Source organism: Typopeltis vanoorti, chromosome 24 (assembly GCF_054136105.1).
Source record: "Typopeltis vanoorti isolate ZY-2024b chromosome 24, IOZ_Tvanoo_1.0, whole genome shotgun sequence".
Lineage (NCBI taxonomy): Eukaryota > Metazoa > Arthropoda > Arachnida > Uropygi > Thelyphonidae > Typopeltis > Typopeltis vanoorti.
Genome location: NC_143572.1, coordinates 52450153 through 52474492, shown reverse-complemented (window position 1 = coordinate 52474492; position 24340 = coordinate 52450153). Strand labels below are relative to the sequence as shown.

The 24340-nt window shown below is 35.5% G+C and overlaps 1 protein-coding gene across 5 annotated transcripts in view; it reads right to left on the bottom strand.

Moving 5' to 3' along the window:
* Positions 1-4012: 4012 nt before the first annotated feature.
* The window catches only part of LOC150093195 (integrator complex subunit 4-like), a 220672-nt gene continuing 200344 nt past the window's right edge, over positions 4013-24340 (bottom strand). For all 5 annotated transcript variants that reach the window (XM_090413369.1, XM_090413370.1, XM_090413368.1 and 2 more), the window contains 3 exons: positions 20299-20623; positions 4869-4989; positions 4013-4333 (listed from right to left, as the gene is read on the bottom strand). In XM_090413369.1, the coding sequence (XP_090269495.1) occupies positions 4158-4333; positions 4869-4989; positions 20299-20623 (622 nt within the window). In that variant the 3' untranslated portion in view covers positions 4013-4157. The remainder of the gene's footprint in view (positions 4334-4868; positions 4990-20298; positions 20624-24340) is intronic.

The window sequence follows — 24340 nt, the reverse complement described above, 5'->3', positions numbered from 1 at the left end:
TATCAATCAATGCTTCCACTCTGCAGGTCTCACATAAACCCCTCTATTTTAATAATTTATAACTTTTACATTTAGCAGTCATAATTTTTGTTTGTGAAAATTTCTGATTAAAACTATGATGACTAAATTGACAAAATCTTACTATATTTAACAGTTGAAATGAATAGTAACAGTATTCTTGTTCTAAAATTATAATAAGGAATAATATAACTTTAACATTTTATTATTACGTGACACTTCCAAGGACTCATCGCGGCGGGGAAGGCCTCTACTCCACTCAGCTACACACATCTAACCTCTTAATTCATACTACTAATACATATCCCACCACTTAATTCTTCTACAACATACACACATCAATGAATATTAGTAACTAATATTCATTCTATATAATAATTATTCATCATCATCATCATCATCAAATTCCTGCTATGTACCCTCAAGGGGTGTACAGGATATGATAGTACTACATGAAAAATTTACATCATTATTAATTTCCTATCTACAATTTTCCTCCATATCAGTCTGTTACTTGTCAAGACTCCAACGTTATCACATCTTATATTTCTATCGTCTAAGGCACTTTGTACCGTATCAATCCACCTATATCTTGGTCTTCCTCTGGGTCTTTTTCCTGCCAACCTGGCAGAGAACACTTGTTTTGCAAATCTTTCCTCGTCCATTCTGTTTAAGTGACCATACCACCTGAGATTAGCTCTGCTAACGCATTCCTGGATGCTGACAATGTCAAGTTCTTTCCTAATATCCTCGTTTTTAATATGATATTGCCATTGATGCCATCTGTTCACGCCTATAATCTTTCTCAGGATTCTCATATCTGTGGTCACTAGTCTTTGGTCAAGTGTTTTACTTCTGACCCAGGTCTCAGATCCATAAGTTAAAACAGGTTTGAACACTGTCTTGTATACAGCTAACTTAGTGTTCTGATTAATTTCTCTCTTATTCCATATGAATTTATTCAGTTGACTTCCCACCATACCAGCTTTGTTGATTCTGTTGTCTATTTCTATATTTAATTTACCATCTTCAGTAAAAATCGTGCCTAAATAGCTGAAATGTTTTACTTGTTCCACAGGTTCTACATTCACAACACAGTTGACATTTTCAATGATTCTGCCTATTTTCATTATCTTTGTCATTTTATTGCTGACCTTCATACCATATCTATTACAACAGCTATTCAATTTAGTCAGAGAATCTTGCAGACTTGTAGCAGATTTATTTAGAAGTATAACATCATCTGCATAAAGCAAAGAGCTGACATTAACATCTCCAATTTTGATATCATGTTTAATACCACTTTCCTTCATAATGTCATCCATATAGATAATGAATAACAGAGCAGTTAATGTACATCCTTGTCTCACACCAGATTTAACATTAAACCATCTTCCTGTACTTCCTTCAATTCTAACTGCTGACTTACAACTCAAATAAAGACTAAGTATTGCTTGATATAATGCCCCATCGACACCATATAACTGCAGCGTATTGAATAGTTTCTCTCTTGGCACCTTGTCATATGCCTTTTCCAAATCGACAAAACTTAAATACAGATCTTTGTTATATTCCCATGCTTTCTCGACTATTTGTCGTAAAGTGAAGATCTGATCCTGACAGCCTCTATTTGGCCTGAATCCAGCTTGTTCTTCACAAAGCTTTTCTTCCACAATTCTTCTCAACCGTTTCTCAAGTATACTGGCATAGATCATGCCAGAAACACTCAGTAGGGAATAAAACTGCATGTAATTCTCACATGCAGTTTTATTTCCCTTTTCATATATGGGTACTATGAGAGTTCTACTCCAATCATCGGGAATTCGTCCCTCTGTCCAGGCCTTCTGAACTATGCAGTGGAGCCACTGTAAGAGTCTTATAGCACCATACTTCAGCATTTCTGGTCGAATATCATCGAATATCATCTACTCCTGCTGCCTTTCCACATTTCAAGCCTTTGATTGCTTTTTCTACTTCACGTATGGATATGTATTCCTGACTGCATGCCTGGTCAGTGTTTTTTAGCATTGTGCTGTCATCACTGCTTGTTTCATTTAGAAGTTTTTCAAAGTAATTACTCCATACTTCAAGGATATCTTTTTCTCCCGTTTTCATGTCTCCTTTATCATCTCTAATTCCTTTTACAGCACACTTTCCTCCATTCCTAAGCTTCTTCAACAACCTTCAGAATATTTTGCCACCCTCTTGATATTTATTTTCTATATTCTTGGCAAAGTCCTCCCATGACTTTTGTTTAGCTAGTTTTACACAGTGTTTAGCATTCTTGCATTTGTCTCTATATTCTCTAAGAGCACAAGCTGACTTATTTGACAGGAACTTTTGATATGCTTTCTTCTTTTCCTTCACTGCCTCTTTAACTTCCTGTGTCCACCAGGGAGTTCTGATTTTTTTTATCCTTACAAACAACATCGCCACATGCCTCTCTGCAGAATCAATCAATATTTTCTTCAGAGTTTGTCACTGAATCTCCAAGGTTTGATTCCTGTTCTCAAACTCTTTCATTTTTTCTTCAATAATCTTTGTGTATTTTAGTCTACAGTTCACATCTGAGAGCTGCTCAACTTTTATTTGCTTTAAAACTTTCTTACATGTTATTCTTTTCAATATGAAATTCAATTTTATCCTGCTCAAGACTAGATAGTGATCACTTCCAATTTCAAATCCTCTGTACACTCTGGTGTCCTGCACCAGGGAGAAAACATCACTATCAACAATAACACAGTCAATGAGACTTTTCTTATTCCTAGCCTCTTCTCTCCATGTGAATTTGCACATTTTTATGTTGGAACATGGTGTTAGTAATAACCAGTCCATGTGCTGAGCAGAAATCCAACAGATATTTGCCATTATTATTAGGTTTGCTCTTTCTCCAAATTTTCCCAAAATATTTTTGTATGTCTCACAATCATTTCCTACTCTGCTATTTAGATCCCCAACAAGGACCAACTTTTCATTTTTCATTGTGTCAGTGGCTTTTTCTAAAGCCTCAAAAAATTCCTCCACTTCTACCTTAGTAGAATCTTCTGTGGGACCATAGGCACAAATAAGTCTTATTGTCCAATTCCCCATTCTGATATTTGCCCACATCACTCTAATTGAGACTGCCTACCATTCAAAAAGATTAGCCTCGTATTTAGTGTTGAATACTATGGCTGCTCCTTCTTTTCCTTGATTGTCATTGCCTGAATATAACATTTTGTATTTATTGCTCTGAAAGATCTCACCAATTTTTGTCTTTTTTGTTTCATTCACCCCTATTTTGTCGATCTGGTACTTATCTAATTCCTCGGCTAGCTCCATTTCTTTGCCATTCAGGTTTGTTATGTTGATAGTACCGATCTTTAACTCTGGTGATGTTGAGTTGGGGTGTGTTTTCAGATTTGTTCCAGTAGCTGACTTTTCGCTGTTCGCCCTGGTTCCCTGGTGAAAACAATGGGAGCATTGTTTAACCGGGCAACGCCCCAGCCGGCATGAAATTTTGTCATGTCATACCATCATTTTTAATTTTGGTTTAACCAAGAATACAATTTGGTCGACTAAATCCCAAATTGCCAGCCCATCCTCGTTCGTTCAGTATCCAAGTAGATACCCAACAGGGTGCACCACGAGAAGGTGAGGATTGGACATTAGGTCAGAAGCCCTGGTCGGTTCTCCGCATTCCTTTAAAGGCTATGTGGAGGTCTCCTCTCAGTTATACAGCTTTGCCCCTTAAGCACCCTTATAATAATTATTCTATATAATAATGACTAATAAAAAAAAAAATATATTAGTAACTCAGTAAATGATTTATTCTGCTTGTCTAGTGTTTTCTGTTTTAGTGACATACGATAAATCATAATAATTATTCTATATAATAATTAATAATAAAAAATATTAGTAACTCAGTAAATTATTTATTCTGCTTGTCTAGTGTTTGCTGTTTTAGTGACATACGATAAATCATAAAAATTTTGAACAGATCTAAATTTGTAAATTTATTGCTATTTTTTAAAAAAAAAAATTTTTTTTATTCTTCTTTGAGTACAATAAAATATTCACATTTGCACAAAAGTTCGATATCTGACACACGACTTAACTTTTAGCACATCACAAACCAAATGTTTCATTATTTACAATCTCTATATTCCTTTTTTTACAGGTTTTGGTGCTATATACACTTTTACAGGTTTGCAAAGCTCTATGGGACTGTTTTCTGATTTCAACCACAGTGGATTTTTCTGACTTCCTCGACTAGTGGTACCACCTTCGGTGTCGCTGAAATCGAGCACCAAGTTCATTTCCACATGGCAAGCCTCTACAGTGAAAGATGTTTCAATAAGAATAAATATGAAGTGCCATTTTGAAAAATCAAACAAAAAATCAAATCAGTTAGATAAAAATATGCTTTTAAAACGTTTTAGAATTAATACAAAATAATGAAATATATTTTAGAAATAGTATTTATGTAACTTCAGAATATCAACTTTCTCCATGATGATTATAAACTTAACCAATAAAATATATCACCTTTAATCCAAAAATAATGTAAACCAACCCAATGCAATGGATATGGATACAAATGGGAATTTAAATTCTGAATATTTATTCCAGCAACTATGCATATTATAGGTAGAAAGATAGGTAAAAGAGCATAACAATAACTATTACATGAGTAAGGATAATTTCTGGGTATCTCCAGAGACTCATTGGAGGATGCTACACTAACCACTGCTGTCACTTGTCTGCTCTCAACCCAAATGGTTCAAGATAAGTTACAATGCAGCTAATTTACTAAATTAAATGTTCCATTAATTATAAGCATAAAATATATTTAGTGAAAAGAAATTTACCTGACCAAATACTGTGTGAAAGTAATACATTTGTGTATAACCGGTATGTCAGCTCTCCTTGTTGTCTGAAGTCGGAAAGTCTAGGCAAGATTAACTGAATTTGTTGATCAGGATAGGCTACCTATACAGCAAAAATTTCAATAAATATTGTTAAGTAAAAAAGAATAATAATAATAACTTTTTTGTTGTAAATAACGATTCATAAAGATGTATATGATTAGAAGGAAAACGATAACAGAGTATAATCATTCTAAGACATTTATATCCTTTAATTTTCAATTCCCCATAAAACTTTGCTAGTGATTTCATGCACAAACTTTGTTTGCTTACACTTGGATGAAGGATTAAATAATAATAATTTCTGAATAGCCAAATCTAGTGCCTCTACATGCAGCCAATAACAAGAATACCCTTTTTATGAAAAGACCTATATTTAAATTCCATCTAGATGCAAGGAACATTTAAAGCAGGAAGGTTATATGGTATGGTCTCACATGGAGGTGGCATGAATTTTTCTTTCAAATTCTGCTCTTTCTGTCTCCCTTCTACACACTACTGCGATAAATCAGTCAGAAAACATATATATTGACAGACAGAATTTATCTTATCATGTCAATTACACTTACTGATGTGAAAACTACAGGTTAGGATACTCAACGTTTCACTTTTTTTGCATCGAACTACCCAATGCTATTCAGTACACTTTATTTTAACATTACAGTTTTTAGCATTCATTTCAGTATAATTTTCAAGACTGCTATTGTGCTAAGTGGAAATTTGAGGGTAGACTCCATAATTTTACTTAATATGAAGGTCAATGTTAAGAACCTAGAGTATTACAGTCCTAATTATTATGACTGAAATGAATGAATGAAATGACAAAGAAATGCATCACCAAATAAAGATGATGGGTGCAAAAAGAGTAATCATAATGGGAGACTTTAATTATCAAAACACTGATTGGAGAGTAGTAAAATCTCATGAGAGGAATGAAATTAAGTTTACTGAGTTATTGAAAGACAACTTTCTCAAGCAGCATGTGACAGAAGGACCTCAAGGTCAAAGAACGTTAAGTTTGATTATAGTGTCAGAAGAGTTTTCAGTTAAAGATGTAACTATTTTACCCCTGGTTGGTGACAGTGATCATACGACATTCACTTAAGAGGTGGCAAAGTTCATGAATGTTCAGAGGTTTTAGATGCTCAACTACAAAGCAGGAAATTATGACCAGCTGAGGAGTAGCCTGGATTCTGCATCATGGAATTGGTTGTTGGATAGGAAGAATCGCGACCTAAATGATGCAATACTGGAATGTGTCCCTAGAGTCCAAAGAATAAATAGGGTAGGAGTGAGGGGGATGGGTAATCCTATTAAGCAAGAGATTCGTAAGAAAAGGATGACAAGGAAAGAATAGCACGTGCATGCGGATGATGTCAGTTATGAAAATTATTAGGAGCAGGCCAGAAGAGTCAAAACTGTTGTATGGAAAGCTAAGTTTGAGTATCTTTAACTTTTCAAGCTAAAGACAATTCCATTTTATCGTTATGCTGCAAGTAAAAGAAAGAAAAAATGAATATGAAACAATAACGTTTTTGAATGCAGACAGTATGAGGATGTCATATGCAGAATAGATTGTTCAACTAATGAGTGCCCATTTTGCTAAAATGTATCTACCTGGTGTATGCAACATTGTGCTCACTGGATGAAGAGGAGGTATTAGAGCCGTTGCACAAAGTGAAGAGGAATTCAACAATAGTAACTGATGGGATATCAGCACAGATGCTAAAAGAGAGTGTTAAAAGATGGTCAAAAGAATAGCTGAAATGGCTATTCTTTTGACCAGGCTATAAAATTTGAGTCTCAGAACAGGGAAGATTCTACAGGAGTGGAGAGAATGTATGGTAATACTGCAGTGGTGCAGATTGGAATAGATTGCCTTTTGATGTTGTGTATGCAAGTAATGTGAATGAATGAATGAATTCAAGAACAAGTATGACAAATGGTGCAGGTAGTATGTAGCCTCACTCGACGAGTCCCTGATACCTGGAGATCACTCTAAATAACAAGAATAAAAAAACATGTGCCATCTATATTCTTGAGATTTTTAGGCCATCATTATTGTTGAGATTAGGGTGGTCAATTAGAATTTCACAAGCTTCTTAAAATTTGAGCTCATACCATGTTTTGGTGTGATGTAAGACATTGGTGTCTTTCCATGCAATTCTGTATAGAGTATCCTGGGCATGATCATAAAGGTCAAATTTACCATGGTTATTAAATTTAATATGTGATCCATGTTCCTTTTTCTGAATAGGAATAATGAATCCAGTTTCACCTATATAAGGAAAGTTTGCAGGTGAAATAAATATGGCATACTCCAGGTTGGGCCAGAGGATAGGAATTTTTGAAGGAGCTGAATAAGTTTCTTAATTTTGCAAGAGGCTTAAAGGTGACATTAAGGTTGTATTTGTGTGGTATTGAAATGAAAACTGAAATGAAGGACTAAGAAGAAACAAAACGGATGGTATCAAATTTGATTTAAATCATATAAATGAAGTATTTAAAGTAGAAGTCAGAGAAATTAAGAAGCACAAAAGAAAAGCAAAAAAAGAGAGAGAGAGAGAGAGAGAGAGAGATTGTAAATGGTCAGAAGAAAGAAAAAAAAATGAAACTTCAGAGAAACAAAGAAAGGATTAGATAACTGAGTGCAGATTTCCAGAGAGACAGGCTAGGAAAGATAAAGGAAAAATATCTAAACAAAAGGTGCAAGAAAGTTGAAGAAAGTAACATTACAGACAGAACAAGAGATCTGCTTAAAAAACAACATAAATGAAATAACAAAGGTAAAGAGAAGTTTATCACTAGATTAAAAGTTGTAAAAAGTAATTTGGAAAAAACAAAAAGTTTGATGGAAGAATAGGTGTAAAAAAAAAAGGGGGAGGGGCTGGAACCATATGTAAATAGACAAATTCCAGAAGAACAGGCATGCTTGAGGAGAGGTAGAGGAACTAGAGACCAGATATTGAACATGAGATGGATTATGGAAAGAACAAGAGAAATTCAGAAGGAAATATTCATCTGCTTTATTGATTATAAGAAAGCTTTTGACTGTGTGGGTCACAACAGACTGTGAAATGTGATGAGATCAATGGGAAAACCTGAGCATATAATTCTCTTGATTAGAGAGCTGTATAACAACCAAGAAGCTTCAGTAAAAAGAGTCTTTGGAGAAACAGATGGCATTCAAGTACAAAAAAAGGGGTGCAGCAGGCTTGTATACTGTCACACTATCCTTTTAATATTTATAGTGAATATATTATGAGAATGTCAACTTAGACAAAGACCCAGCAGGAATTAAGACTGGTGGCTCTGTTCACTGTGTATCTACAGATGCTGTATGGTCACTCTGATACTCAGTGAAGTGCCACACCAGGCCACGCCATATAGTCCTGTTGCTTGCTTTTCTGGCAGCTTCAACTCTCTGAAGATCAGTCACTTCACACACACCATCCATCCATCCCATTGATGGTCTACCCCTTCCTCTTTTTCCAGGAACTTTACCTTCTATTACTGTTCTGAGAAGTCCCTCTTCCATCCTTTCTATGTGTCCAAAATATTTTAACTTTCTTCTGTCAATATCCTTAAGGAGCCTTAAAGTTCTACTGATCTTTAAGATCAGTAGAACCCATTCATTTGTACGCCTTTCAGTATATGATATCCTCAACAGCCTTCTGTAACACTACATCTCAAAAGCAGATATTCTTTTCTTATCTGACTTCTTTAGGTTCAAAGTCTCACATCCATAAATCGCTGTTGGAAAAACATCCAAAATCCTCAACTTTGTTCCCATGGAGATAGATCCATCATTCCAGATTTTAGACAGGTCTCTGACTGTTGTTTTAGCCATTCCTAACGTCTTCTGAACAGCAATTCTTCACATTAATAATGGATCCCAGGTATTCAAACTTGCTGACATCCTCAATTCTTTTTCCATTAAGGTACACTTGTTTCTCAAGAGCTTCTCTGTTTGTATTTCCTTTGAGAACCATAATCTTTGTCTTGCTAGGATTGAGTTGAAGTTCTCTGTTATTACTGATCTTGTTAACTTTGTCAAGAATTAGTCCTAGTTCTTCCATGTCATTACAAAGTAGTACTGTATCATTAGCACACCTCAGATTACTGATCAATCTACCTCCTATCCTAATTCCTGTCCTGAGCTCATTCAATGCTTCATGCATGATGTCCTCTGCATATATACTAAACAAGTGAGGAGAAAGTAAACATCCTTGCCTAACTCCTTTTCCAACTTGAAGTCAGTCAGTCAATCCAACACCTGTTCTTACTGTGGCTTCTTACTCCCTATGCAAGTTGGCTATCAATCTGATAGTGTGTTGAGGAAAACACATTCTTTTCACATGTTCAAGACTGGGGACAGAAAAATAAATAATTTAAGATATGCAGATGATACAACCCACCCTCATAACAGAAACTAAGGAAGATATGGAGCAGTTGATTAATAGGGAAAGCAAAAAAAAGCCAGGCTTGAACTAAACATCAGCAAAACAAAAATGATGGCTTCTGGCAGTTTGGATGAATTTAAGATTGGGGGAGATAAAATAGAAGTGGTTGAAAGTTCGGATTTATTGAGTTCTAGAATAAGAAATGATGGTCAATTTGAAGATGAAATTAAAAGAAGGATCGCCATGAGGAAAAAAGGTATGGTAAACCTAGCAAAAATTTATGAAAGACAGAAGATGCCAGTAAGGTTATAATAGTTAGAATTGTCAAAGCAACGGTATTCCTGTAGTAATGTATTGATGTGAAAGCTGGATTATTAAGAAGAAAGACAGAAAGTGAATTGATTCATTTTTAATTATGGGCATGGAGGAGACTATTAAGAATCCCATGGACTGCAAGAATGACTAATAAGAAGATTTTAGAGAGTATAAAGATAGAATGTCCTTGGAATCAATGATTGCTAAACAGAAATTTATGTACTTTGCACATATTATGCAAGCAGATGAATCACTGGAAAAGGCAGTTATGTGAGGAAGATTGTCGGCATGAGAAGGAGAGAAATACTGCAAAAGGGTTGGATGGACAACATAAAGGAACTTACCAAACTGAACTTACAAATGTTGAAAGAAAAGACAAGAGGCTGAGTGAGATAGAGTGCCTTTGTTCACAAGATTACCAAGAGTTGGAAATGAATGGATGGCCATAACAGCTGTGTGGTATTTTGTTTATTTTTTCTGATAATTGTTTAAGTTAGAATGGCTACAGTTTTATTATGATCTAGTTTATTTTTATTTTGAGGTCCAGTTCTGTGAAGAATTCTGTTGACAATATTTTTGCTGCAGCCATTTTTAGGAAAGTACTGCTGTTAATTTTTAATTCATGCTTAAGCACTTGTTCATTGGAAAAAATCCTTACAGCTCTGTTTATCAGTGAGTTAATGACATCTAGTTTTTGTTGGGTGGTGGTAAGAGTTTACATGTATGCATTGGCCAGTATATGTAGGCTTAAGGCAAACAGTGAAAGAGTGCCCAAGAAAAGATGTGTGAATATGTATACTGCTTAAAATAATTAGAGGATATTTTGGTTTTCTTGTAAATTATAAAGTTATAAAAATAATTTACAAATGTCACATATTTATTTTAAAATATTCTTAATATACAACAGTGTAGAACACACATGTTAAGACTTGTCAAAACATGTGTTAGCCATATTAGCATGTGGGGGGGGGGGGGGGTATATAAGCATGGCTTGTTGCGCTCACTTCCACAATGCATAATTATCACTTCAATTGTAAACTTGTGTCAGCTTCCACCCATTATTTTGTTAAAAATGGCAGAGCAACATGATATCCCAGAATCCATGGTCTGGAGAGCCATTGGTCGATTAGAAGCTGGGCAAATGAAGCAAGTTCTCGCTCAAGCGTGTCGTGTATCTCAAAGTGTAATTTCGCGACTTTGGAATCACTTTCTGGAGATGGAAAATATTTGCTGAAGACAAGGCCAAGGTCACCCATCATCAACAACTAACTCCAAGAGACGATCAGTATTTATCATTACCTGCCAAAAGAAATCGAACATTCAACATAACACAACTCCGAAGTGAACTTGCCACAGCAACAGGGAGGCTGATATTTCGTACACAGACAGTATGAAATCGCCTTCATGCCATTGGTTTGTATGCTCGAAGACCAATGGTTTGCATTCCACTTACTGCAAATCACAAAAGAGCCCAAAGAATTTGGGCACAGGCACACCACAATTGGAAAAATGAGGATTGGGCTCATGTACTTTTTAGTGCCAAGTACAGGTTCAGTCTACAACCAGATAACCGACATATCTTGATATGGCACGAAAGTGGAACAAGAAATAATCTGCAGTTTGTTCGTGAAAGACCTCAACATCAAGGTGAGAGTTTGATGGTATGGGCTGGAATAAGTATAGGTGCCCATACTGATCTCCATTTTATCAGAAACGGTTCCTTAACAGCCCTAAGGTATCACAATGCGATTTTGGAACCTATAGTTTGTCCATATGCTGCTGCAATTGGCCAAGAATTCATTTTTATGGATGACAATGCTCGTCCACACTATGCAAATTTGGTACAAGAGTGGTTTGAGAAAGAGGATATTAAATGAATGGACTGGCCTGCCTGTTCACCAGATTGTATTCCAATCGAACATGCCTGGGATGATTTAGGTAGGTGCGTTTCTTCTCAACTGGTGCCACCACGATTGCTTCAAAAGCTTGAAATTGCTCTCACAGAGGAGTGGAGAAATATCCCACAAGAACTGTTTGATCATCTTATCTGGTCCATGCAATCAAGATGTACTGCTGTTTTGGCTGTTAATGGAGACCATACACCCTATTAAAAATTAACAAAAGTGTTTTTGGCTATTCTTGTTAAAATTATTTCGTGCTAAAATGTATAATTTGTTAAATTTGTAATAAATATCGATTATTTAAACAATATCTCATCAATTACACCCTATCCATAAGTAAGAAATAATTATCCATGTATAAAGTACCCAACAGTTATAATTATTTGCAGAAATTTATAATTATCCAACAGAAAAAACTAAAACATCCCCTAATTGTTTTGAGCAGTGTACAAAATGGATACAGAAATTAGAAGATTTTAGAACACTGGATAGTAACAGTCAGATCTCTATTGCATGCTAAGCAATAGAGATCTGACATTGGTGACCTTTCAAAAACCAGAAAACAATCAACTGTAATAATTTAGCATTTATTGCTTATCCCATGACTTTTCTTTTTTACTCATGTATCTAAAGTCTTATGTGAGAGTCTAGACAAATCTTTAATTTAGCAACATAGTTCTGGAGGTCGAATAGGAATAGTATAATAAATTAAAAGAGAGTGCATCATCCATATCAACTTCCTTTTAATTTATAATGCTTAACTTTTACATAATCTCATTTTTGTGTTGGGCCAATGACACAACTAGTAACATGACTTTGATAGGGAGGCTAATCCCATCTGCAAGTCGGTATGCTTAATTTGCATCCATTTTCTGGCCTGTTTGTGTGTTCTCCAGGATGAAAAACCTAAGTTTCTGGGGGGGGGGGGGAACTATCACTCTATATGAGACTAGCCAACTACATTTCACATGAAAAAAAAAAAAAAAAAAAGAAAAAAAGAAAAAAAACCATAAAAGTTCTTTGTGTCCTTTGAAGCCAATTCTTTCCAACCAAAGGGCACTGTCTTTACTGAACGAGCTATGGAGACTCCAAACTTTTACATTATTATAGTAAATAACTATACAGATTATTATTCAGTATAATTTTGAAGTGTGGTGTAAAGTAATGAAAAAAAAATTAATAAATGATTAGCTAATTTGTTTAACATCAACAGTTTTATCACAGCTGAGTTGGTAACTTAAGTATGGGATGGATATCAGGATTAAGGGCAGAGTATACAATTTGCAAAGATGGTTTCAATTTTTATTAAGCCAAAACAATGCAAGAGGCAGAAATCTGCTCTTCTTACAGCAAATGGCTGGCTTAAATGTATATTTTAGCAAGTCAAACACCAGATTTCTAAATATTTTTTATATCAATTCTGCACATGCATGTACGCACACACACAATCTGTGTATGTGCACACATGCATATAAGGGTTAAGAGAGAGGAATGCAACTGCTATTCTTATTTGAAATGCTAGAGGTTGAAAGCCTTGGGTCAGAAAGCAGTTTGTGAACACTGGTGTCTGAAAACTAAGGATGAACTATATCTTTACCCGTATATGAAAATATTTTCATGATTACGGCCAAATATGGATATAAATTTATTGCCAGCATACTAATAAATTATACTACAAAAAATGTGTTATAAATTTTGTACAAATTAAATTGCAATATATTTTCGGCAAAAGATACCAGATTTTCGAAGCATGTAGTTAAGGAACTAATGTACAGTGCTTATAGAAAACTATGTGGAGAGACATTTTAGTATGGAATATGTCCACCCCAAACTGCAATACAGCTCTCACAACATTGTACCATGCTTAGCACCAAGTGATTCAGGAGTTCTTGAGGCAAACACTGGCCCACTCCTCCTTCAGAGCAAGGTTAAGGTCTCATTTGTTTTCTGGAGGGGAATGCCGAGCAGAAATGCATCTCCCCATTACATCCTAAACATGTTCTTCACCCTTTCAAGAACGTTCTCGCAATGGTAAGCAATACTCTTTCATATCAGATCGAGTGTTATCTAGAATCAGAGGAAAGACTAAAATGACTATAAATTTATGTCCAAGCTGACTTGCCATGGTTCTAATGGGTTGAGGTCTGGGGAGCATGTTGGCCATATGATCCAATTAATATCATCAGTCTCCAAAAGTATCTCCACTGCTCGTGTACAATGTGGTGTGGCAATATCATCCATAAAAATGAATTCTTCACCTACAGCACCACAGAACAATTGAACATGACGTTGAAGAACCTCACTGCAATAATATTGTTCACCAGTCATAGTTCCTTTTTCCAGCACTCAGTGTGTCTTAAGCATAATGCTCCCCACACTATGACTTCAATACTGCCATATCTATCCCTTTTAAGAACATTCTCGCGATGTAAGCAGTAACACTTTCATGTCAGATCAAGTGTTATCTAGAATCAGAGGAAAGACTAAAATGACTCATTTGTAAAGAGTACATTAGTCCACTGGTGTCGTCCAATTTTTATGGACACAACACCATTGAAAACATGCTCTACGAATGAGCTGTGGATAAAGGGAAGCAGAGATTACAGGCCTTCGGGCATATAGGTCTACTTGTTGCAGACGTCTTCACAGTTTGTCTAGATATCCACATGCCTGTGTTGAATGGAACTAACTTGTAAGCTGACCTGCCCTGGTATGCCAATTACATTTTGCTGTTATAACCAAAAATTTGTTTTCTTGCTCCATGATAGAGCGAGTGTGACCTCTTAGAAAATGTCTGGAACACATTCTATTGGAAATGCTATACAATACTATGTGAGATTCCAAATTATCTGTCAATATTACTAACTCTGTGGCCTTCTTCAAGTTTTCTAATGATTCTTCCCCATGTGAAATCATCTAGATGATGTCTTTGAGATATTAAAAGACATCAAGGTTTGCAACTTTATTCCTTCAAAAACAGAGCTTCCTTCAAGTGCAATTCACTTAACAAATGCCTTTTATCTGTTGAGTGCTACCAGTTGAACCCCTTTGGCACACGATTTGAAAATTTGAATGTGTGCCTGCTTTCTGCTTGAAATTGCCAGTTATATAAATTGCCACAAGCTGATTCATCCATATTTGCAGTTGTAACCTCTTCAGAAATAGTGATAGTGTTCATCCTTAGTTTTGGAGATCAGTGTAGATAGAATAAAAGAGGAGGAGAAGCAGATTCAATGAGTTCAACTGAACTCTGAATAGATGCTGGGCAGTAACCTCTCATGTTATTATGGGCTTATCACAAAGTAGAGCAATAGTGAATGGAAATGCATTGATAGCATGCATTAAAGTGTCTGAAAAAAAAAAAAAAAAAAAAGGGAGGGAGAGAGAGAAGAGACAGAAACAGATTGTTTGAGATTCTCAAGATTCTATAAAAGGGAATCATCAATTAGCTGAATCCAGTAATCCCTCACTATTTGTAGTATCTTCTGTAACACATCACAAAAAAATAGAAAAAAATATAGATGGAATTGAATGTATAGAATAATGATTAGACAGAAAAAAACAACTGCATCAATACTTCAATGAAATTGGCAAAAACAGTAACAGCACAAGTTTGTTAGCCAGCACAGGCTGCAGTGAAAATTTTAAAAAGCATTTAATCTCCACAACATGAAGCTCTTAAGTGAATGCATCATCAAACTCTGGCCAGAAAATTATCCAGATGAATTGCCAGCCTGATTGGCCGAGTGGTTAGCATATCCGCTCTCCAGCCAAAAGGCTGCGGGTTCGAATCCTGCCGTGGGCATGGATGTTTGTGACTGTCTGTGAAAATGTTAATGGTGGTGGTGGGCAGTAGATGCAGTTGGTGTAGTTGAGGTTCATTGTAGTTGGTGGAGACAGCTGAAGAGCAGGTGCCCTCCCTGGATGAGTCTTTGGACTCCCTGGAGGTGTCATGTAATAATAATAATAATAATTAAGAAAGTTATTATGGATAAAAGGATATATACCTAAACAAGTTTTTAATGTGGATGAAACTGACTTGTTTTGGACAGGAATGCATTCCAGAACTCACCTAGCAAAATAGTGAAAAAAATCTGCTTCTGGATTCAATACTGCAAAAGACAGGCTTGCTATACTGTTTTGTGTAAATCCTATTAGTTACATGGCCAAATTAATTACTTAATCTGAAGGCATTAAAGGGAAAGAATAAAAACACCTTTCAGTTTCTTGGAAAGCCAATAAATAAAGGTCAGGCAGCAACTTTACTTCTTTTATACTGTGGAGTGGCTCTTTATTTAGCACCCGAATCGTTTCCATTAAACTTTTTTGCCTCAGGATTTCAAAGAAATCTAATGTGTTTGACAATCTAAATTTTATTCTTCTCATCAATTATAACATCACTTTTACAACTGCTAGAGACCAAGGTTAATTGCTACTTTTAAAGCCTATTACATTAGGAGAAAATTCATCAGTCCAATATATGAAACTGAAAAGAAGTCAAGCATGACTGTAAGTGAAAGCTGGAGAAATAATAGCATGCTTTAATGGTACATTTTTTACCTCAACATCTGACTACTTTCCAGTGATCAGGCAATCAGCAAATCAATCAATGTGTGACATATACTTTTCTCTGTAATCCCTGTGACATATATGTAAAAAATGCATCATGGCACAAAAATAGTACTGAATAACTATAATGATACAGATGTTGAAATTCAGTACCGTTTTTTTTTGCACCATACTGTATTCTTTGGCTGGTTGATTTATGGTATACTGTCACAAAGACAGCAAGGGGTCTTAACTCCACTAAATCAAAGAATACAGCAATACACAAGTTAAGATGCCACTATTCATGATTTCTATATCTGTAGCATTTCTTGGAAATGATGCTTGTAACTTTCAGGAATAATGGGAAATTACTGCACTCACTTCTGGGTGTTCTTCAGTCAGCTGAATACTCTCTCTCTCTTTTGAAGAAGCTTCAAGGATTTTTAAGGAGGTTTTTGGCACTACATAAATGTGAGAACACATTTAAGGTATTTTGGAGACCAAAAAAAGTCACAGATGTGATGAGTCTGTAGATCAAGACGGTATTAATCATTAGATGAACTTTTTTTTTTTTTCTCCACAAGAAAGAAGACAGGAACTGTGTTTAGTAGCACTGAGAATGGAAATCGGCATTTAAGGTACTGGTTGGAGATCCTGAAGCATTGAATGTCTGAGCACTGCAACATTTGTCAAACGAGTTAGAAAAAATGCCAGCAAAAGAAGATAATTTACAAATAGAAGAAGAATGCAGACAAATTCAGATCCTGGGGGAATCTGAAGAGGAAAGGCCATCCAATTAAAAGATAGAAGACAGATCACAGAATCCAATCCAATGCCACAAGTTTCGTAAAATCTTTCCATCACATATGTTCAAAAGTGGACAATTATTATTATTATTAATGAGCTACTCCATGGAGTCCTTAGACTCACCAAGGGAGGTCCCTAAGCAACATGACAATTAGCATATCGTTTAGAGCCTATCCAACACTTGTGCGGTATCTATCATACATTGCTTTGAATTCTTTCACAGTCATAGCAACCACAACAGACTGAGAATTTCGGCCATTTTGCTGAAGCTGGAAGAGAAGAATAATGCTATGAGATCAGTTTTGTCACTATTAGTACAATTACAAAGGATTCATCCAGGTGTGAGAGAGGTAATAATAATATCCCAAGGCATTTGCAAGAGAATAGAAGGCATGAACATAAATACCATTTGTAAAAGAAGTTTTCTGGATTTGGACATTCTTTCAAAGTAATATTTGATGTGATGGTAGTTTCCAGGTTCAACGTAGGACAAAAAGTTGAATTTTCATCTCCAGACACTTGCAATGTGCTGAATATTTTTCTCAGACTACCTTGGCATACTTGTTGGAAAGCTAAACCTTGGACAATAGGTGGGAATTTTAAACAGAGTGTAAACTGAAGGTTTGCATCCCAGACAAGTGTTTGGATCAGGAGAATGGAAAGAATTGTCTGGGAAAAGAAAAGTAGAATCCTATTTTAAACGGCCAAAAGAAAAAGTTGAGAGGAAAAGAAATCCCATAGAAAGAATGAGCTTATATTGTAAGTTATATGGATTTTGAGCTGGTATATTTTTCAGAATAGGTATTCGCTAAGAACAGATCAAAAAATACTGGGAGAATAAAAATTACATAAACGTGAATTATGTTTAAATCATGGAATCATTTTTAAAATGTCAGTCTTTTCAAAAAATTTTGCAAACTAAATCTACTGCTTACTGTACCACCACATTTAAACACTCCCCAATAAAGAATTTTTTTTTTTTTTTTTTTTTTAAGTATGCACATATCTAACATCATAGGAATGCTTAACTGATTAAGCACATGCTTTTGGTAGGAATAATATGATAACAGAAGGTAGGTGTGTATCATCCAAGTGGTTGAAAGTTTATTTTTCACTTGGTTAGACTATAATAAATTTAGTTTAATCCTTTATCCAAGTGTGAGCAAACAAAGTTTGCACCTGAAAATATCTTCAGGACTGGGGTAAGGTAGTACAACACCAGGCAACTCGTAGCAAAGGTGGACCAAGCTAACATCACTCCTATCTCAGTATCTCCCATAATGCAAAAACATCTTGTGGATCCAGAGTAATTTAATAAAAAGGTGGCACACCTTTTGGCAACTCCTATAGGTAAGGATGACCTCGCTATTGCTTCTGCCTGGTATCTCCACTTCTGGGCCTGGCTCCCACTGAAGAGACCTCAATAAAGGTCGAAACTAGTCTGGGTAGTGGCCCTTCCCTTAATGTATAACATTATACATATCCGCAAGGAGATGTGTTTTGCATTATGGGAGATACTGAGATAGGAATGATGTTAGCTTGGTCTACCTTTGCTACGAGTTCGGTGTTGTACTACCTTATGCATCCTGAAGATATTTTCAGTGCAAACTTTGTTTGCTCACACTTGGATAAAGGATTAAACTAAATTTATTATAGTCTAACCAAGTGAAAAATAAACTTTTAACATCTTACTCTAAATCCAGAGTAATTTAATAAAAAGGTGGCATACCTTTTGGCAACTCCTATAGGTAAAGATGACCTCGCTATTGCTTCTGCCTGGTATCTCCACTTCTTGGCCTGGATCCCATGAAGAGACCTCAATAAAGGTCGAAACTAGTCTGGGTAGTGCCTTTCCCTTAATGCATAACATTATACATATCTGCAAGGAGATGTGTTTTGCATTATGGGAGATACTAAGATAGGAGTGATGTTAGCTTGGTCCACCTTTGCTACGAGTTTCCCAGTGTTGTACTACCTTACCCCATTCCTGAAGTTTTTTTCAGACACAAACTTTGTTTGCTCACACTTGGATAAAGGATTAAACTAAATTTATAACATCCAAGTGGTGACTGGCATTAATATAAATAATGATAACGAAATGTGCATATACAGTCAATTCTCTCTGTAATAAATCATTATATCAGAACTTTTCTATACCATTTTATTGTATGCGATATAACAAACAGCAGAAGAGTCCTGGTCTAAATCACATAGAACCAATGCTATTTGAAGCTCACTTATTATAATTAGTAAAATTATTAGTAAACCTTTGAGATTGTGAAATGAATTTTCTAATAAATTATTACAATTATCAGACAAAGAAAATGGCAGGAGAGATAACAGAACAAAGGAAATCTCAGGAAAACAAAAAGGATTGGCAGGAACCGAACAAAAAACAACATGAAAAGTATAAATGCAAACAATAATGGGAGACATATAAGAAAGAACTCAGAGTATGAAATTATAGAAATAAAAATGTAGGGTTAATGTTTAAATTTCAAAATGTTTACATTAATGGTAAAATTAATGTCATTCACCTGAAATCTTTGTAATAAGCTAAATATGTGATTTTTTTTCATTTACAGTTCTAAGAGAACAGTATATCAATTTATGCCAGATGTCCATCATTGAATCTCTGCCCTATTAAGAAGTTGACTTGTTCACACCAGCTGTGCATATCACTATTCATCTCCTACTCTGTAATTAGAGAGAACTAATTATAAATAATGTTGAGTGACTACTGAAGTTCTGAAGCTTATTTTTGATTTTAATGGTACACTGTCAGTATTTAGTTTGTCACAAACATCTCAGGTAAGTGACATAAATTTAAGCTAATATAACATTTCAAAATTTAAACATTAATTCTGCATTTTCATTTTTATAATTTCATATTCTTCTAAATTTTTCTTATATGTTTCCCATTAATGATTGAATTTTACTTTTTTACATGTACTTTTTCATGTTGTTGTTGTTTTGTGTCCTTCATGTTTGGATATTTCATCCTGTGAATTCTGTCTAGGTATAGTTTCCTGCCATTTCCTTTCTTCAGCTTCCCATGATTTTCTTTGTTATATCCATCAATTTCCACTGTTCTATTTCTTGCCATTTCTTCTATTCTTTTTCCTGCCATGGGAATAGAGTAAAGTGCATGAAAGAGAAGAATCAATCTTTTTTCTCCAAATTTACTATGCCAAAACCTTGTCCTGTAATAAACTATTTTTCTGGTCCCTATGGGGAGTGTGCTATAATGAGCATCTACTATATTTTATATTTTTAGTTTAACAGGGGGGGGGATGTTATCAATGCAAATATGTTTATCAGACAAAACTACAAATTCTGCTAAATAATTAATAGAAAAAAAACCACCCCAAAAAACAAGAGCAATTAATAAATTCTTACTTTTATTCTGACATTTTTCACATCTTCAACATTCTCTATTTCTGCATCCATATTAACACCAAGTATTAGTCCAGCAGTAAATTTAAGAGGGTTATCAGATTCACTTGCAGGTTCATGAATGGTAGCTTTTGCCTGCTTTATCCTTTCCAAATTTTTTCCATCCTCTGATCCTTTTCGCAGTTGAAATGAGGGACATGGATAAGACTGAAGTAATGGTTGCAGAATACGTGCTACAGTACCTGGTTTGGGCTCATCTAATGCATCCAATTCATGAAATACTGAGGCTATAAATCCATCAGGATTAATATCCTGCTCTTCTAGAAACCTATTGTTGAAAAACAGATTTCAGATGATAAGTAACTTATTTTACCATTCAGTTGTTGCTTACAGCTATTCACTTTTTTCATCCATGTTAGTATTAAGTGATAACTAGAGATTTCAGTATCTCCAAGTATACTAATAATTGGATTATGGAATTCACACACAATAAATAAATAAAAGAAAATAAGAGATAAAAATAATCATCAACTGCAGTGCAAAATAATAATAATATTATTATTAAGAGAGACCTCCAGGGAGTCAAGACTCAGCGAGGAAAGCCACATACTACACACACACACCAGCTATCATACTTAATCTTGAATTCATTCACACTGCTTGCACTCACAACATCCAAAGGCAATCCATTCCAATCGCACAGCACCTTCTGAGAGAAAAATCTAGTCCTCACAGCCTTCTTGGCAGCCTTCATTCTCAGATTCTAAGGATGTCATCTCGTTCTTTCCCCACCTTCCATAAATTGAAAAATTCAACCAATTGAAATCCTGTATGACCCTTTTCAGAAGTTTGTAAGTCTCAATCATATCATCCCTCTTTCTCCTGTTTGCTAGTGTCTGCAGTCTACAAATTCTCAATCTGTCTTCATAATCAGTATTCCACAATCCTGATATCATTTTTTACACTCTCCCTTCGTACTCTCTTCAATATATCAGAATCACAACGGAAACCAGGAGACCAGACCTGCACACAATAGTCCAAGTGAGGTCTTATCAAGGCCTTGTAAAGAGGCAAAATGACATTCTTATCTTTACATGTGAATGTTCGTTTCAGCATTGCAATTATCTTTTGAGTTGTATTTGCAATCTTTGCCACATGGCCCCTGAACTTCAACTTCCTATCTATTAACAATCCAAAATCCTTAGCCTTATCAGTTTCTTCTAGCCTAATCCCAATATAATACAACATTGGATATCTAATCATGCCAAAGTGAATGACTTTACATTTACTGACACCCATTTTCTCATGCCCATAATTCCAGCCTATTCAAATCATTCTGCAAAGACTGCATATCAGCAGCATTCCTGATTACAGTAGACCAAGCACTGATCCTTGTGGTACACCACTTGTTACATAAAACCATGCAGACTCAGACCCCCCCCCCCCTCCACATATACCACTTTTTGATATCTATTAGTCAGCCATCCTCTTATCCATGCTAATATTGTATAATCCAAACCCGTTTTCTCCAATTTATGCAACAGTCTTTGATGCTATATTCTCTCAAAAACCTTAGCAAAATCCAAAAGTATCATGGTGTATCCATTCCCCTTGTCTAGTTCAATGGTAACATTGTTATAGAACGCGAGCAAGTTGCTAAAACATGACCTTCCCTTAGTAAACCCATGTTGTTCATTGCAAAGTAGATATTCACTGTCAACCCATTTCTGAATGTGAGCTATAACCAAACTTTTCCAAAATCTTCACCACCACAACTCCTGGGATACTAATTGGTCGTTAGTTGGATACATCAGTCTTTGCACCATCCTTGTACAATGGAATTACCATACATTCCTTCCATGTTCTGAGACTCATATTAAACATCCTGGTTAAAGGAATGGCCAGTTCAGCTGAACACTCTTTTGGCACATGTGTTGATATTCCATCAGTCCCTATTGCTGAATTCTTATTCAATTTGTGCAACAGCTCTAATACCTCGGCCTAATACACACACACACCTGCATTTCTTCATCTAGTGAAAAGGTAAAAGTGAGCTCAATGTTGTGTTCACCAGGTTGATAGCTTTTAACGAAATGGGCACTCATTAACTGAACAACCTCTTCTGCATCTGTAACCCTCATGCCATCTGGATTTAGAAAAGCTATTCTTTCATATTCATTCTTTCTTTTACTTTCAGCATATTGATAGAATTCTTGTGGGTTGTATTTAGCATGCAGAGCCAGTTTCTTTTCAAACTCAGACTTTGCTTTCGTACAACAGTTGTGGCTATTCTAGCCTGCTTCTTATAACGTTTATAATGAACGTCATCCTTATGGAAATGGTATTCCTTCCACATCGTCTTTTTCTTACGAATCCCTTGCTTAATAAGATTACACATCCATTTGACTCCTACTCTATTTATTCTTCAAACTCTCAGGACACATTCTGCTATTGCATCATTTAAGTATTGTTCCACTGTCGATATTCTTTCCATCCAGCAACTGATCCCATTCCACATTATACACCTCATAATTTCCTGCTTTGTGGATCAGCAAGTAACCTTTTCTGAATGGAACATTCATAAACTTAGTCACTTCCCAAGTGAGTACCGCAAAATCACTGTCACCAACTGGAGGTAGAATAGTTATGTCTTTAACTGCAACACTCTGACATTATAATCAAATCTAACACTCTTTGACCTCGAGTTCCTTCTGTCACATGCTGCTTGAGGAAGTTGTCCTGCAACAGTTCAATAAATGCATTTTCATTCTTCTCATGAGATTTTACTGCTACTCAATCAATATTTGGATAATTAAAGTCTCCCATTATGTTTACTCTTTTTGCGCTCATCTTTTCTATTTGGTGATGCATTTTTTCATCACTAGCAACTGATAAATCAGGTCTGTAACAACACCCCACTATGTAATTTGTCTTGTAGATTCCACCTCACACTAGATGGGTTCAAACTCGCTGCCACATGAAATATTGTTAGTAGTATTACTGCAATCATAGGCCTCAACTCTAACTGGAATTAAGTCATCCGACACCATTAGCAGCATGCCCCCTTCCTCTCCTATCCTTCCTAAAAATACTGTACCCATGACACTCAATTAGGGTTGCCACCTTTTGGTAAGTCCAAAGAGGGACACACTTATCGAATATGAAAGTCTTCCTCTCCTCTAAATGTATAAAATGAAAAAGCCAAAGTTGAATATGTAATTCTAACCTTATAAAAAAATTAAAAGACTGAATACATTGGTACTGGTATTAGTGATTTAATAATATTTGTATTTTAAATATATAAGTTGTCCTGCTTAGGTGTAATTCAGGATGCTGAAAATTTTCTTAAAATTCGGGACAGGTGGCAACCCTACACTCAATACCAGTTAGTAAGTCTGATTCTGATAGCCAGGTCTCACTAATACCTACAATCTGAGGTCTCAACATATTGACTAAGGCAACAAACTCTATCCCTTTGTTTCTGATACTCTTAGCATTCGAGTATAGACATAATAATCTACCTAAACGTTCTTTTGTATACTCTTGTTTGCAGTCTGCCTGACACAGTTGGACAACTTGCAGATCTCTATTCTTCTCCAATGTCTTACACATGTACACATCTTTGCACGCATATGATGGGTCCAAACTGGATGAACACAAACCTGAAATCATTCTCGCCTCGTCAACATTTCTATGACAAAGAACATTCCCATCATTAACACAGTTATATAAGATTGTCGCTATTACACTCACATTCGCACCATTCTGCCCTTTATAATTTAGTTGTCCTGACTCTCTGTGTTAGGTCTCATACCAGTTATTAGATTTTCTAGACTCCTGATGCTAAATGCATTCAGGTGTAGGCCATCCCTCTTATACAAATCCAATCTTCCCTCAAACTCATTCCACACATCCATTTTTTTCTACATAGCCTATGCATCGAATTGTTTGCCATCATAGCCCTACTTTTTAATTCATTTTTATCATATTTCTTGGTAAAAGTGAATACAGTCATGCCCCGAAGTTATGTGGTAGGTGGGACCAA